Source organism: Phycodurus eques, chromosome 8 (assembly GCF_024500275.1).
Source record: "Phycodurus eques isolate BA_2022a chromosome 8, UOR_Pequ_1.1, whole genome shotgun sequence".
Classification (NCBI taxonomy): domain Eukaryota; kingdom Metazoa; phylum Chordata; class Actinopteri; order Syngnathiformes; family Syngnathidae; genus Phycodurus; species Phycodurus eques.
In genome coordinates this window covers 23,067,966-23,085,279 of record NC_084532.1, presented here as the reverse complement: position 1 = coordinate 23,085,279, position 17,314 = coordinate 23,067,966, and the positions used below count along the sequence as shown (strand labels likewise).

Here is a 17,314-nt window from a genome sequence, read left to right as displayed (position 1 = left end):
TCGTCGGATACAGAATAGCCCATGAAAACGTGGGATATAACAGGACTTAGTAGATCATGCAGACCTGTGAGTTGTCACGGTTAAAGATGATGGAGCTTAGGTCCCCACAGTTGTAGTGCGTGATGAGGTCCTCGGTGGTGTAGGAGCCCTGCAGACTGCCCGCTCGGACACCCTCGTGCTGCAGCAGCGTCTGGTTCAAGGCGAACAGCACCTGAGGGAAGAAACACACAGACAGATGAGGAGATTAGGTTTTGCGTCCGCTGATTAAATTTTCTCTTTATTTTACTTTTACGTAATAACAACAAACCTAACACAACGCGTCAGTCACTTCCTTCTCTTTCAGCCTGATTCCAAGACAAACGAGCCTGCCTTGCTCGTAGGCTTGAAGCTAACATTAGCTCTGCTGTCCATGCTTGCTGCAACGTGTTGCATTAAGTACACATGTATATTGCCATCGCAATTTGTAAAAATAGCAACTTTGTTTGTTAGCTTGAGCTTTTTAATGGGCACTCACCAGAGCAAAAATATACACACACAGTCAAGACTGTTGGACTGATGACTCCTCCGCTATCAAAACTTAGCTCCTCCTTGACATACAAAGGTCTTAGTCTCTCAGTCGAGATGTATAACGTCAACATACTTCCTTGACAGCAATTATTACTTTCCTATTAACCAGAGCTTGCACATTTTAAGTCATTACAGAAAGAGCACAATACGCCGAGATATTCATCGTCATTGTATTAAATAGATGGCATGCTGTTAGAAATGCATATTGGTCAAGTCATATGTATATGTTTTTTCATTAAAAATAATAATAATACTGCAAGCAGGCAATTTACATTCAAACAGCAAAATATGTGAGCTTGCTGACAGCGTAGACAATGACAGGGTTGATAATTTTGGCTAATGTTAGCATATAATGTGCACCTTCACTGAGGAACACGATTTAGTTAGCAAGAAGACTACGAACTGTTCAACAGATGGATTAAACCTTTCTGAACATTAGGTTATGTTAATTAAAATTTCACTATGACAGAGTGGACACATTATGTTTGACGACATCCAACCTACACTCGTAATATGACGAAAATTGTGAAACATGAGTTTAAATATTTACTGTGCAGCTAGCCACTGTTTCAGCCTCCATCAAAGAAAGACAAAATGCTGGTAATAATGTCTCTGAAAATATCAGAGGGCTTCTTGAAGCGGCGGTTTCCCAATAATGACAATGGACACCAAAGGCACTTCATATTGATAGATACCCAGATGAGTTTTCCCAGCAAATAGCTGAAGGCTCAAGACAAAAAAAAAAAAATGCAAAAAGGTGATTTTTATATATATTTTGAATTGATTAATAAATGGTGGCTTGCTCGACTGTGTTGTGGAATCTCTGTGTAAAAGAGGCTGTCTTTAGTCATTTGTAAGGTACTTTCCCTTGAGGTCAGCTGCAGGTAAAACCCCACCGCAAATGCACACCACTGTGTTTCTGGTGAAGGGAGGAGAAAGTTTGGAGCGAGTTCTTTAAAACCTTTCTCTCTGTCACCGGGGCACCGTAAATCTACAACGGCCATTAATAGCAAAAGTAAACCCTCTTTAAAGAGAATTTACTACATGCAGCCGGCGTTCAGCATAGCGACTATGCTCGATGGGTCAAATCGAAGCCGTCCCCCCGCCTCGCACCGACCCCTGCAGTGCCGTGCCACATGTGATCGGCCTGACGTGGGCCGGGGCAGTTGATCGCCGCTGAGCGCTCCCCTACAGGAACCGGAGGCCCACGTGAAGCCCTTTCACACACTTCTACATTGCACCTAAACTGACTTGATTACGCCAAATGACTCATCTCGTCATAACTTCAAATCTCTGTTGGCTTTGGAGGACGAGAGCCGTCCAAGAAAGTCAACTTTTGGAATGTAGATGATTCGCATAGCAGTTACAGTCTGATACAGCTGCGCAACTCATTTACCCTGAAGCCGTAATTTACACAATTACATGTTGCTTTCGCAACCATACTGTATGCCCACCGGACACGTCATTAGGTACAGCTGTACAATTTAATGAGCGGCCAGTGCAAAAGCATTATCAAATAATGTGCTCTCAAAAAGAGATACAGTAAATCCCCAAGTCCATTTTCTAGGGAGGGACCACCGGTAAACTGGTAAAAAAATTATATAATAGCCTTTATTAGAGGTTCAAAATACACAAAAAACTATGATCAAAACACCTTAATGTAATTTCAAACCATGTTACAATATTCCCCTTAAAAATAAATGGCTTCCAGATTATTTAATTCAAAAAAAGAAGAAAAAAAAGATCTGTAGTGTACATTCCACTTCCATAACAACCCAGGCTAAACTTAGCTCCGCCCCAAGACACAAAGTCCGTTGAGATTGAACACTTCAACATACTTCCTTGACCCTAATTACTACTTTTGTGTTAGCCAGGCCTTTGGTGCCATCTTGAGCCATCTTAGAGTGTTACTGAAAGAGCACAAAAAACAAGAATTGGTGAGCTTTCCATCAAAGAGCTGAAGTTGGGTTCCACAGAAAAAAGCATGAAGAGGTGAATTCATGACGAGTAAACCACGAATGGGCAGGGGTTCACTGTAATGCGTTACTGTTATGCATCCATAGAAATACGATGAATTCACGCAACGGCTCCTTTCGCCAGTTATTTATGATATCTACCAATTTGCACCATAGGAATGAACAGACTAGAAATAATCCATACAGCAAAAAAACAGCTAGCGCAAAACCAGATGCATCACTCAATTTTTTTTTACATTGTTTTTTTTTTCCGCAGAAAACCCAAAAGTCCTTTATATGTAATTCTGCTATTTAACAAAACCACAAGCGGAAACAAAAAATATAACCTCTTTGGCAGCGATAACTACCTTCTGTGTTTCTTTTGAGATCATATCTCAGCCCTCGATCTTCTGGCTCGGCAATAATAGTATCATACTTCAGTTTATCTTTCTATCGTCCATAAAACTACAACCCAAAGAGGCCAATTCCAACAAATTTGCAAGAGAAGCTAATTTTGCCGCTCTAGATGAGTGACCACTCTCTTAAATCCTTGACTGCCACTGGAACTTCCATCCCCCCCCCCCCCCCCCCCCCCAACAAAAACCCTTGATTGGAGTCAGTACATGAAAGTGTCAGAACACCTGCTCAATGCTTTAGAACACTTCTGTGAACAAACCAGACAGCCAGAAGAAACACAGAAATCTTGGTGAATGAAAGTATTGCTGTACAAGTTCAATATTGTCTTTCTCCGGGGTACAAAACGAAACTGCAGCTGATGCCATGGTGACGGAGTTTATACAGAAGAACCTTTACAAGCTTACTAAAAAGGCTCAGTTTTGATGGACACTGTTCACAATATCCATAAAATTCAAGCTTTTGAAAGGACTTTTTGTCAACTCAAACGCTGTTGCAATATAGGCAGTAACAGTTTAAGATTTTCTCGTGATCCAACATTAAAAAAATCCATTGGCCTCACAACATATTATTGTCTATTACTTCTTTTTCGACAAGTTACCTTTCCAAACAAGCCTTCCTCATACTACAAGTAGAAAATAACGTAAGCACCGGTGTCTATGCTCGCCGAAACAAGTTTAGGTTTGAAGTGCTTCAGTCATAACACATTTAACAGTTTTCTATAATTAATTACTTAACACATTCAGGTTTATTAGTGGTGTAGAACTCTGATTAAACATTCTCATGTATCTTACTAATTTAGCTTAACAGTTTAATTGAGGGCTTAAAACAACGTCCAAACTTAAAACAATTTAAAACTAAATATAAAAATCGTATATTCACGTGATACACAGATGAAACCTGGTTGTGATAGTTGGCAGGTGTTCACAAGGGTGTTATTATAGTATTTTATTTATTTACATTTACTATTTGGTACTTGTCTATCTGATGAATGTGTTATTGTTTAGATCCTTTGTCCATGCCAATTCATAATGATGATGTAAATATCTCTTTATATTATTTAATATGATCATGTTCATTTTTCATTACAGCATTGTTGTCATGGAAGCGGGATCGAATCTGAATGTACCTTAAATGAACAGAACTTAGAGAAGTGGTTAAATTCTTAAATCCAGGCTTATTCTCGCTCCTTTTTAAACATGGAACACTGTGTATTGTTGATTGTTTCGCTTTCATGTTCAAAATGAACAATTGAGACAAACAAAAATACAACCCCTGTAGCTGTAATATTCGAAACATCTCTGTCAGTCTGTGGTGTACCTAATGAAGTGGCCAGTGATCTCAGCCTCTGATAGAGCGTCTATTTTTTTTTCTAGCCTAGATTTTTGTCATCAAATAAAAGCTTTCAAGGAACTAATCTGGACAGTGGAGCGCACACTGAGGATCTCATTAATTATTATTTTTTTTTAACCTGATGTCCAACAATTCATTAGATTTCTGGATAGCAAACAGTTAAAAATCATTCATGTTAAAGTAAGTTTACGTGCATTCACAGCGATTGACCTTTATATAGTATTTGGTGGTTGGCTCAGAATTATGTTAGCCAGCTTGCGCGAGGGCGTGGCGAACTTTACGGGCCACAAATGAGGTCCAACAAGAAGAAATAAAAATGTATAAAGCATTACGTATTACTGCATTTACACATTCACATGAGTCTGCTCCCCTTTATGCTTTCATTGAAACCTCAAGAAAGGGCATTTAAATTGAGTCAAAGAGAGAGTAAAATGTGACTGAATTGTCCGATAGGATGAAAAGCTTGTTTTTGAGGAGGGGAGCATGTGCTGCGCAGATGGAAGCGATGATCCTCCAGGATTACCAAGTGGTGGAGAGTTTGGGTCGGTGGTTTTTGCACGCATGCAGGCTATTATAAATCAGGTGCAAGAAAACAAACATATGCCTTCCCCTTATTTATTTCTCTCTTTTCTTCTTGCTTTTGCACAGATGTTTGTCCATTTGCTGAATACTCTAAATCCCCGCTTTTCGTGAGACCTGAGTAATTGAGGCCCCTCCTAAAAGTATTTAACTGCCTATAGTAATAGTTTAAACTGTAAAAATACCAAAAGCTATGATCAAACACTATAACTTAATTTCAAACTCATTTTACATTACCCTAAAAGAATAAATGGTTTATAGATGATTGGATTTTCTCCCGGCGGCACGGTAATCGACTGGTTAAAGCGTCTGCCTCACAGTTCTGAGGACCGGGATTCAATCCCCGGCGCCCCGCTTGTGTGGAGTTTGCATGTTCTCCGCGTGCCTGCGTGGGTTTTCTCCGGGCACTCCGGTTTCCTCCCACATCCCAAAAACATGCATTGTAGGTTGATTGAAGACTCTAAATTGCCCGTAGGTGTGAATGTGAGTGCGAATGGTTGTTTGTTTATATGTGCCCCGCGATTGGCTGGCAACCAGTTCAGGGTGTACCCCGCCTCCTGCCCGAAGATAGCTGGGAGAGGCTCTAGCACTCCCGCGACCCTTGTGAGGAGAAGCGGCTCAGAAAATGGATGGATGGATGGATTTTCTCCCAAACATGCAAAGTTGTCTCTCAGTTGAAATGTACTTACCAGTAATAACTTCAACATACAGTGTAAAAACGATTTTGGAAAGTGGTGAATATAATCCATTAAAATAATCAAAAATTTACTTATTTTAGATAGTAAATGAATTATAAAATAAAGGGTAAATTATACCGATACTATTTGACAACAGTAACAAGTGTTCCTGAGAAAAATTGTATCAAATTAACCAGTTTTGGCCAGATTCAATATGCAAAACGGCGTCAGCCGTTGGTGACAGTTGATCACGCTGATTGGCTGTTAGCTAGCCAATCAGTGCACGAGACAAGAAACAGAAGTGACGAAAAAAAAAGAAGTGACCAAACAAACAGCAAAGAAAATGCCAAGGGAAAGATTCCTCTGTGAAAAAAAAAATTTGAATACGTGAATTTGGGGACTGCGAATATGCAGGGATTGCTCAAGTTATACATTTGAATAAATAAATAAATAAAAAACAGGTTTTGTTATTGTTGATCATGTTCTTAAATGGAAATAGAGCACTCACAATCTTCTCGTTTGTCTTTGTAACAAAGCGACTACGTGACAGCGAAATGTGGTCTTAATTTCAAGCAAGAGCCCCTAAATTCACAAGGATGCAGTGTGATTATTGTTATCATAATCACGGATATATTCAGACTCTGTGGTGACCCTCCAAACCCGAGGAGAGTCGTTTCTCTGCGTCTTTATCTCGCCGTCATTTAATCAGGCGCTGATTGAAGAAAAACAGGGTGGTACGTTCCCCTCGGCCGCTCTTGCCTCCCCAGAGAGCCGCTTGAGTTTCACGGCTTGAAAAGGCTTCGCTGGACCCCTGACCCCCATGACATGCACCGTTGCGTCCCTCTGGGGACAGAGGGCGAGGGGGGGATTGGGTTCGCGGCACCCTGCGGGGCCCAGAGTTAGGTAAGGAGTTGAAATAACATCCAGGGCAGCCCGAGAATAGGAGAGATCAGTGCTGGGTTCCCAGCAGCTCCAAAACGTCTTGTGTGAGAGCACGTTCCCATCATGATCACAGTGGCGAAGCAGAAAATAAAGCATTAAGGCCACTGAGTCCCATCCTCAGTGCTGTGAGAGATGATCATCAGGTTATCGTGGGAAATTATCCAGAAAAGTATTTCTTTACTACAAATAATGTAATTATGTTCATCTGTCCGTGGCAGCCACGTCTAGTGACAGGTAAAATGATTTAACACTCTTACTAGATGGCAGAAGGTAAAATTAACCCCTGTATCCAACTGTTGGCATTCATACAACAGAATTACTATTAACATTATCTTTATTTCAGTACACATTAGTACCTCGATTTACAAGTGAGCAGACTTCCGAGTTTTTCAAAATACGAGCCGTCGCTCGGACAATTTGTTTTTTCTCGAGCTGCGAGCAAAAATTGGAGTTGCGAGCGCTTTACAACAAGCAAAGGTTTGACAGAGTGTGAACAATTTCAAAATAAGAGGCCAAGAGCTTGCTTCAAGCTGTTGGATATTTGAACGCAAATGGCGCACTAGCACATGTACAATGACAATATAGCAATACTCGCAGGCTTATATTCTTTACACCCTCAAAAAATGACGAATATTACTGAAGCTTACTAAGCAGTTGTGAACATTTCTTTTCATGTACAGTATATACTTGTATGTATGTTTCACACTGCTTCCCGGTGGCCATGTTGAGCACACCAGAAGCAGTCGCACAATGAATGTATGACATCATGATGGGCAAACTGTTTAATTCTAACTAAAATAATTCAAGTCCCACACCTATTGCGAAACTTCTGGAGTTTGTGTCGGCCCAAGCACAGCACCGATTGCCTACAGTGTGTACGCGCTAAAACGCCCCTGTGGCCGTTACCATCAAAGCTGTAGTATCTCATATGACTTCATGCATGCACGTGTAATTGGCAGTGACAAGGGAGGTTTAAAATCCTGCTATTGTCTGATGTTATAGTCAGAGATGCACCTTGAATACATTAAGTAGAGGAAGCGATGGTGTCACCCAAGAGCCCATCAAAGTCATGTGGACAGTCTCGCACGATAGATCCGCCGTTTTCTCATCCGCTTTTATCAGCGGCTCCTCGTGACGTTCTTGGGTTTCTACTCTCCGGGGATCCATGTAACCTGTCAGGGCCTTCTCAAGGCAGCATTTAAACGCCTCCCTGCGTCGGAACCTCGCCAGAAGACGTTTTACGGCCTCTTGGCGCCTTGCAGCAATGCGGACTTGAGTCGCTTGTTTGAAGGTAAGCTGCACTTTCAACTCATCCCATCTGGCGTCGGCCTCGCGTTGAGTCATCACCCGCGTCCGTCTTTCTTTATCCCCCGTTAATGCCAACGCACCCCAGCGTAAATACAAATTCTCCTTTTTTGCTTCATTCTACCGCTGTGCCTACTCGACCTTCTGTTTCAGAGTAGGAAATCCAGGGATTACCACGGGGACAATCCCAGAGGCGGAGGCCTGCTGCTCGCAGCTTCCACAGAAAAGCCTCGTTTTATTTCCCTTCCGTCTTCCTTCCACCCTTCCGGGGCAGGGGAGGGCAGATATGCCCGTCTCGGCTTGTCTCTCATCCTTCCTGTCTCTCCACATGCACCTTGCAATTGTTTCTCCCCCATTGGCGCTGGTTGCCCCTGTGCTCCTAGGACTCCTGCTTCTCCATTTAATCAAAGTGAGTGAGTGGGGGGGGTGTTGGGTGTTGCCCCAGCTCTCTGTATACTTGTCTACAAATAAACCCTGGTGTTTGACTTGGCAGGGCCGCCGCTGGGCCGGTCATCCTGGCTTTCCTGCTCCCCACCCCCAGAAAACACCCAACATAATAAGGTTTCACTTGATTCTCACAGAAAAAGCTCACAGCCGGTCCCTCGCAGTGGAAGTCCAGTGCTGGAAAGAGAAGTGAAAAATACAGTGCGAAATCTCGCTAATCTTTGTTTTCTTTTGATACTCGGTCCGACATCTGGTGATGTGGCAAACGTCTTACTTTTAAACGGATCAATGTAAGCTGACACAACTGCCCCTTATTAACATGAAGCGATGGAATTTTAGGCATGTTGGGTGGCCCCGAGAACCAAATGACAAGCAAAAAGTCTGTTTGTTGAAGAATACTTAAACTTTGTTTAAATTATTATGCTAATGATATTTTTCTCAGATTTTCCTGAATAGTTGATACAATTGACTGTTGGCATAATATTCAAGTCAACAACTGTCCGAATAGAATTCATATGTTATTGAACAAACCTCCCAACAATAACATTTTTTTTTTTTTTTTTTTTTAAATAAAAAGCTTCAAATACACTGTTACAAATTATTACACACAACAGCGCTTCAAGACATTTGACAGGTTTTAAAGAACTGAAAATAGTCATTTATTGAATTTGCATCTTTAGGTGGTCATATTTACTGAAAGCATGACAATATACCATCAAGAAATTCAAGCTGAAACTCTCCAAAAAGTCAAGTTTGATGGATGGAAGAATTGTGAAGCTGCTGTCAAATAAGGGGTCCTATGTCAAAATGTAACTTGATTTTTATGTTTTTGATTGAAATAGATTTTGATTTCAGTAAGTATGACCTTACGCTGGAAATTCAAAAAAGGACTATTTTTAGTTCTTAAAACCTGCCAAGTGTCTTCAGACTGTTGTGTGTGATAATTTGGAACAGCACAGTACATTTTAACTTTTTTTTAAAAACAAAATAGTTATCATTGGGAGGTTTGTTCAAAAACCTTTGAATTATAGACTGACGGTTGATGACTTGAAAATTACGCAGACTGTGATTTGTATCAACTGTTTGGAAAAATCGGAGAAAAATCATCATTCACATAATAATTTGGAACACAGTGTAGTTTGAAATATATCTTTTGTGACACCAGTCCTGGAACATTAAACACATATGTAAACTCAATCAACAAAAAAAGAAACCAATAATGCTTTTTTCCCCCTATCAGGCTACTACATAACACAAACATTTTCGTGCCATTTTTAACAAATATGATTTCAAGCTCCATTTTTAGCTGACAATATTCATCAGGCTCTAACTCATGCGTTCAAGTTGCCAAAATTCAAGTTTTTAAAGGATTTTTATGTCATCTCAAGCTGTTTCACTGACTTGAAAACACATTTGTTTTTGTTTTACTTTTAACGGCATTCCAGAACAGTGGAACCCCTCAAATATCCTTGGCCAAAATCAAACGGACAGTTTAATATAAAGTGACATTTCGCTAGAATAGTAAAAAGGAAAAGAAAAATGGAAAAAGTCCCTTGAGTTGTGCTATGTGCGGCCCTTTTAAGGGACGAGTGAGCGAGTAATGGAACTGTGTATGAGCTGGGAATGAAGCGCGTGTGTGTGTGTGTGTGTGTGTGTGTGTGTGTGTGTGTGTGTGTGTGTGTGTGTGTGTGTGTGTGTGTGAGTGTGTGTGTGTGTGTGCGTGTGTGTGTGCACGCGCGGACATTGCAGGAAAACTAAGAAATTGGCTCCATGGAGAAAACATCATCTAGAGACACTTAACTGACCAAAATCCCTTTTATTCTCTTAGTATACTTATAATAATAAGTTATATAATAAGTTATTGATAATTTCCATTTCATAATTTACCTAAAAGTTTCCAGCCTTCCTCACATGTGAATCTAGCCTCCTAAAAACCACGACGGCATCCCCTAAAAAAATCCCCTGAACCTCTTAATGAACATTTAATGTCCTTATTATGGTGATAATATAGCGACTGTGTTTTTACCGTCTGTTTACACAACTTGTTGCAATGCCAAAAGTGAACGCAGAGCTGCCACACTCCTTGATGTTTTTATAACACGTCAAAAGTGAAGCTCGCACTTCGGACGCTGGTGTCTATAAAACGATTTCTGTTCGGCCTCTTCAAAATGGCCACTGAGGGAATCAAAAACATCTCACGATTGAGTGTTTATGAGGTGTTACGAGGGTAAACGAGTACCTTGAAGTGTTTTCAAAACCACTGTGAATTATTCAGTAGGTTAATATGTGCATATGTGAGCAATTGTTAGGCTTCCAGTAATATAATTGTCCCATATGACTGTAATACACACCTGGGAAGCGCCAAGAATTATCTTGAATTTATTCCTTGCAAGAAAGAGGAGAGATTGTAGATGCATGAAATGCAGTACACTACCACGACAACTGCTTTCACACTTAATGTATATTTAACATGAGCTGCCTTGTGACCACAAGCAAAGTTGTACGGTGGTCAAGTTTTTCTTAGATATGGGCCGTCGTCCGTCCAATTTGTTTGCTGTCTGCCTCACAGTTATCAGGTTTGTGATTCGAAATGGTGTTTACATCCTCCCTGAGTGCTTGCAAGGGCTTCCTCTTACACTCCAAAAACATGCATGTTAGGTTCATTGAAGAATAGATTGTCCTAATGGGTGAATGTGAATGGTTGTTTGTCTATATGTACGCTGGGATCTGTCCAATTCATTCTTTTTAACTTTTGTTGCTAACTGGAGGGAAAATATTCAGGCAAATAAAAAAGTCTGTTGGTGGGTGTACCGTGAAGCTGGCATGCCACACGTGCTGCTTGTTCCTGCTTGTGTGTTGAGACAAATGATTGACATCTGTTCGGTCATGCCTTCTATCTGCGCAGTCTCTGATAGGCTGTTCCTGTCGCTCCGTACCAAGTTATAACATTATAATTAAAATAAAATTAGAGGCAGGGATGATTTTTCAAACAATCAATTTAATAATATTCTACTCTCAGTTCATACACACAGTTTTAACATGTATGGCTAAAAAATGTTTTTTTGTTGTTGTTGTTGTTTTGAAAACTACAAACTACCTTTAAATGCTTAATGGAGCCTAAATACCTTTTGTCCCTGGGCCTCAACGTGGGAGTTATGCATCCTTTCTAGATCAGGCCGCGGTAACTTTATCGCTTTCTTAAAGCTTGTCGCCCATCACGATCATCGTGGCCTCCACTAATCCCAACACATTTCACACACCACATTTTTCACTTTAACAAAAAACAAATCTTATTGGTTCCTACAATGTGTGCGATACTATCCAAACCAGATGAGAACCATTGGCATATGTTTAAGACATCCCAACATCGCCCTCTCTTATCTCCCTCAGCTTTGCCTGGCCTTACGGCTTTGGACACGATCAGTCCAAAAGAATGATTTGTCCCTTTCAAAGTCCACTTCAGAGGGGCGGCTGAAATGTGAGAGTGCCACCTAATCACCTGCGAGAGGTCCAGGTGACTGAAGTCAGGGCGGTGGCGAACATCCCTGCGTCTCGTACGCCCTTCTAGTGTTAGGCGGACCACGTCATGCGAGTCGTGTGGAACGGATTCAAGTCAAATCCCCTTTTTAGAGAAAAATGTTCGACACCCACCAGGAATACATTGTTCTTGTTAGCGCACTTTCACATGGATTGTGGATTCTAGAACCCCCCAAAACAGCATTTAAACCTAACCACATACAGTTACTATGTGGTCCACTGGCTGATCAACTCCAGTTGTTGTCCATGTATCGGTCCTAAAACATGCATCTGTGATTCCATGCACGCAGACGCTATTATTCTGCAACTACAAATGACCAAAATGGAAATTATTTAAAGATCATTTGAGCAAAGGACAAAGCCTCAAAGGTTTTTGTGAGGATACCACGAGGCTTCCACTTACTGAGACAAACTACTCCTGCTCATACTAGTAGAATGGCAGAATTCCTGTTCTTACAAAACCATAGTTCTCAATGTGGTATAGCCTTCGTATGAGTGCTATCTTGGTAGATTCTGCAGATGTTTGCACACATATTGTGACACTGATGTCAATGGTAAAAAAAAGATCATGACCTGGGGAGCAGAAAGACCTTCGCAGCCCTTATTTGACTCTGTCGCGAGCGTAATCCCTCACAAGCACACCGTGTCACGGCAAATCAGCGCAGAAATGTTCAATTTCATGCAATCGTGTCGCGCCTGCGGAAAAACAAACACGGCAAGGAGCATTGGTAGTGTCTTTTCAACCAAAGGGGATACAGACTGTGGCAAGTGTGTTCATTATAAATGTTTTTAAAATCTTTGACTGTTAGAAAAGTGCGTATGAATGTGTACATCTTCAACTTTTATTGCATCAGTGTGTCTCTAACTGCTATGCTGTGTCTGGTGTCAATGGCATGTGATGGTTTCAATAAAAAAAAAGGGGATCTTTCTCCTTACTCTCCTGCCCTTGACTGGCAAAAGTGAGTTCATCATTTCAGATGTCCATACTGTACGTCTGACATATCTATCTAATATATCCGGTCAGCTCTTTAGGCAGAGAGCTCTCTTGAAGACCTTGTGACTCTTTTCGGGATAGACACTAAGCATGGGGCTGGAGAATGTTGGAGATTTCATATTTATCAAGAAACTAAACATTAGTGGGATATCTACTCTTAGCCCAATAAATTTTGCATTTTTGTTGAATCCTGTGATAAGAGGCTTATAAAAGTATGGAAAGTATGTGTAGTTCACACGGGGGTGTGCTTGTGTTTTGAGCATTCTAAGCAATAGATAGCAATAGTTCGAGAAGAACACCTAAGCAACAAGTGCAGTTCTCTCCTCTGTTTTGAAGATAAATATGTTTGTTCCATTACAAGACTGCTACATGTTCTGCTCTTGGTTGTGTTACAGTGTCTGGCTTCCCACAACCATTCATACATTTTCCACTGAAAACGGAATTTTAGAAATTGGTGTTTTGGCTGTTTATGTGAAAATGGTCATCTGTGAAAACAGAACAGATGCATCCATAAGTGTTTATTTTTCTTTCTTTTTTTTTTAAGTTAAGCACATGCATTTTTTTTTAAACTTAAGTACATCCTGACAAAAGGAATTCCAGACAAATTTACAGATAAGAACACTGGCGGTACAAGCTATTGCTGCCCATTCACATACTGTTTCTTTACAAGGTGACATTTGCAACCGGCTTGCCAAGCTTATTACAACATTTTCAGTTTGTTGTGACGACATTGTCCGTACAAGACAGTTTTCAAAACACAAAGTAAAAAAATAAAATAAAATAAAAAGTCTGTTTTTATTTTGTCATTCATACAGTACCTTGAATTTATGGATTATTTGGAAATCCTTTTTTTTTTTTTTTTGTCTACCAATGCTGGTTATTAAAAAAAAAAAAAAAAAAAGCCTTCGCAACTATGAATAGCATTTTCAAAATGTATATTTAGTGATTCAAGTCGACTCTACCAATATTGCTGCAGGACTACTGGCTGATTGGGTGCTGATTGAAATTTGACCAGATTTTTCTTTTTTTTTTTTTTCATGGACGGTTGACCAACCTCCCCCCACGTCCCCCCCACTGGCACCCACTGGCTCCGCCCTGATGTGATTTATTCCGATCTTGTATTTACTCGGGCTATGACATTTAATCAGACCAGCCCTTCTACAGATGTGGGACATGCATAGATCTATGTAAATGTCACTTCATTTATCAAGATGGAAATCAGTCGTCTATTTAGCACGGTAGTTGCGATTGTTTTTACTCTTTTATTAAAGTAACAGCTTGATAAAAAACAAGTTAGTTAAAAACAAGTTCTCCAATGCAGACCAGCTGTGTTTGGAAGCAGCCATATTTTCCAGTGCGTAAATGACGTCACCGCACATTCACGTCATGACAGAACATCCGCAGACAGAACGCAGCCTGACAATTCCAATTGAACTGTTTAAATGATTTTCGATTGGTCTGGGGAAAGGAATATTCCAGCCCTGTGAAAGCGTATGAAATTCCATTTGTTGTGTTCTGGCTCTTGCTTACTGTTAAGGCATACTCTATTTGAACCGTGCTTAAGCCCACTTAACACCTAAAGTCTGCTTTGGTGTGTGTGACTGCCGCAGACCAACATATTGACCTCGCAAAACACATCTGCACAAGTATGTTTGATAAAAGCAGGTATTGCCAGGTACGACTTCATGACTTAAGGACTTGACAAAGGCTGCCCTCTTGGAATGAGATAAAACAGATTTCAGCAGACAGCCAGCAATAACTTTTAACTTTTACTGTTGCCTTTTTTCCGACTCCTTCAGACATTCTTTCTTCTCTCGCAAAAAACACACGTGTAGAGATGGCAGCCCTGCAGCCTTCCAGGAAAATGCATGCTCTGAAGAAATACAATACGATTACAACTGTGTGATTGTTGTCTTTGATCGTTTTAGCACCCAGACCGTCTTCTTAGGCAAACATTGGTTCTGAACCGCAGCTAAACGCTGGCTTCTGAACAAGGGGGTTGACCAGTGGCAGAGAGCGTTTTGAATGTGTGCACGCCCTGTTTAAACACGAGGGCACTCGCACATATGTTCGTGTGTGTGTGTACGCTTGTATGTGTGCCAGTGCGTGCAGCCCAGAGGGGCTCAAAGGGCAGACTTGGGCAGCTATACTCGGGGGTTTTGTGGTCTCCCCGTCAGCACATCACAGCACTGCGGCCTTTAAAAGGTCCACAAATCATCAGAGGGACCACAGCGATGCTGAGGAATCTCATAGTTGCGGATGATAAATTTTGTGTGAGAACAACACAAGTTATGTGTGAATCGTGTGGTAAGTAAAATTGGACTAGTGTTAGGATGGTTGTCACAGAGTCATTTCTACACATACTTACAATGCAAGCAATGAAAACAAGTAATAAATGAGAAATGTATTTCTTGATTTAAGCTAAATTATCGGCCATCTGAACAGGAAATAGCTTTAAGAAAGATTTCTTAAAACGAGTAAACACGGCTAGCCTCAAAAACGTCCGCCCATGTCTTAGTGTATTTATACTACCTACACCAATAGATTTATGGTATTTCTTATTTTAAACTAAACTTTCTCATAGCCAATAATAAAATCTAAAAAAAAAAGTTATAACTTAAGATATTTAAGGGGGGGAAAATGCTTGATTCAAGTGAAATACTCTTTCCAAAAAAAACAGTAAGAAGAAATGTCTTAAGAACAAGCATATTTTGGTTTGATTTGAGAGCTTTAAAGTTAGAGCTTTGTTTGTGCGGTTTATTGTAGGTTTGTTCATTTCTATTGTGCACAATGGTGATTGTAATGTACAATTGTTTTTTTTAAAACTAAATTCAATTGTTTCAAACCCATTCATAGATGTTAGTAAAGAAAAGATATTTCAAAATTCTCCCAGGTTTTACAGTGTAAAATATCACTTCAAGAATTATACAACTTATGAAAATGACTTATAAATAAGGATGTAAAACAGCATGTCATAAAAAACATTCAACAGACTATTCCCACAAGATACCAATCGGCCTAAAAAAAAAAAAAAAAAAAGCATTAAAGCTTTTAATGTAAAACTTCAAGAGTTAAAATGTCACACGTCTTGTCTGTAGTAGTTGTGACTGCATTCATCCTGTATTCATCCGCCACTCTGCATCATTTGCACATTTGATCAGTATCACGGCACTATTGGAGACTTGAGATTGCTGAATGTACTTTCTAGCGTACATTTGTGTTTGTCCAAAATTTATAATTTGTTATCGTGTCTTTTTTGCTGTAGTCGTAGAGTGACTCCATTTACCAGAGACAAATTCCTTGTTTGCTTTAACATACTTGGCCAATAAAGATGATTCTGATTCTGATGAACCATTCATTGGTGGGATCCACTTATCATCACTCTGGACCTTTGTTTTTCTGTTCTTTGCCACATAGAGCTCTCACTTAACATCTCACACCCACACACGCAAACTATAACATCGCCAAGAGTAGCTGTAAACTGTCAAAGTCTACTGAACAGAAACGGAACCACATCAAGAAGCGCCGCAGTGGGAGTGTTGATGTGCTCTCCGATGGGTTACGGGTGAGCGGCCGTGGTTTCACGGGCGGTGCATGTACGTGCACACATGCTGACAGATGTCTTGCACACTTTGGGATTATTGCAAAAGAATGTAAAGGGGATGACTGTGCTGTGACTGACTCACACACTCTGGTGCGGCGCGAAGATTACAAAGGAGTTTACACACATGGAAACGCATGCAAACACATGCTAGACCAAAGATTGAATATGTTTGCATTGTGCCACTTGGAGAAAAGCAAGGACAAGCCCAACGAGAATGTTTACTCCACCAAAACAAAACACTCCCTCGCTCTCCACTGTGTTTCTCCTAAATATATCTTTACTTTCACCCCCACGTCTCTTTATCCTCCACATCAACCCCCCCACCCCCACCTGGTTCATTGCACCAAAGTGGCCATAGCAACCCTCCAAAACGGTGGATGAGTCAACACTGAGCTCCTTGCTTCCCATCCTCTGCCTCAGGATGAAATGAGAGTGAGCGGACAAACAGCTACTAAATACTCTCACTTCACCGTTTAACATTTTTTTTCTCCCTCTTAAAAATCTTAATAAGGTATTATAGTTTGTGATTGAGATTTTATTCCTGGTTATGAGGAAGATATCTTAAGATAATATCCTAATTCGATAAAGACGCGTAAGACATCAGTGTGTCTCTTTAGGCTAGCTATGTTTACTTGTTTCAAGAAATCTTGCCAAATCAAATTTCCTTTTTTCTTTTTTTTTTTCCAGCCCAGGTTTTAGTCAGTCAACCCGTGACCATAGTGTGAAGTTCAACACTCGAGACTCACTGTCCCATGCTCCTTTGTGTTGAAAGCAATTGACGCTGTCAGACTGAAGTAACCATGCAAGCATCTAATTATCTAAATGCATGAAGTGAGCGGCTGTGGTTTACATTAACATAACTATGTCGATGCAGCCTGCCTAGAACCACGGCTGACGAGCTACGACACATCGTACCTAGTACATCACGTGTGGGATATGTTCC

At 40.5% G+C, this 17,314-nt stretch overlaps 1 protein-coding gene across 1 annotated transcript in view; it reads right to left on the bottom strand.

Moving 5' to 3' along the window:
- trabd2b (TraB domain containing 2B) overlaps positions 1–17,314 on the bottom strand; it is a 78,674-nt gene that overhangs the window by 24,436 nt on the left and 36,924 nt on the right. The window contains 1 exon segment of the mRNA XM_061684201.1: positions 65–211. Coding sequence (XP_061540185.1) covers positions 65–211 — 147 coding nt within the window.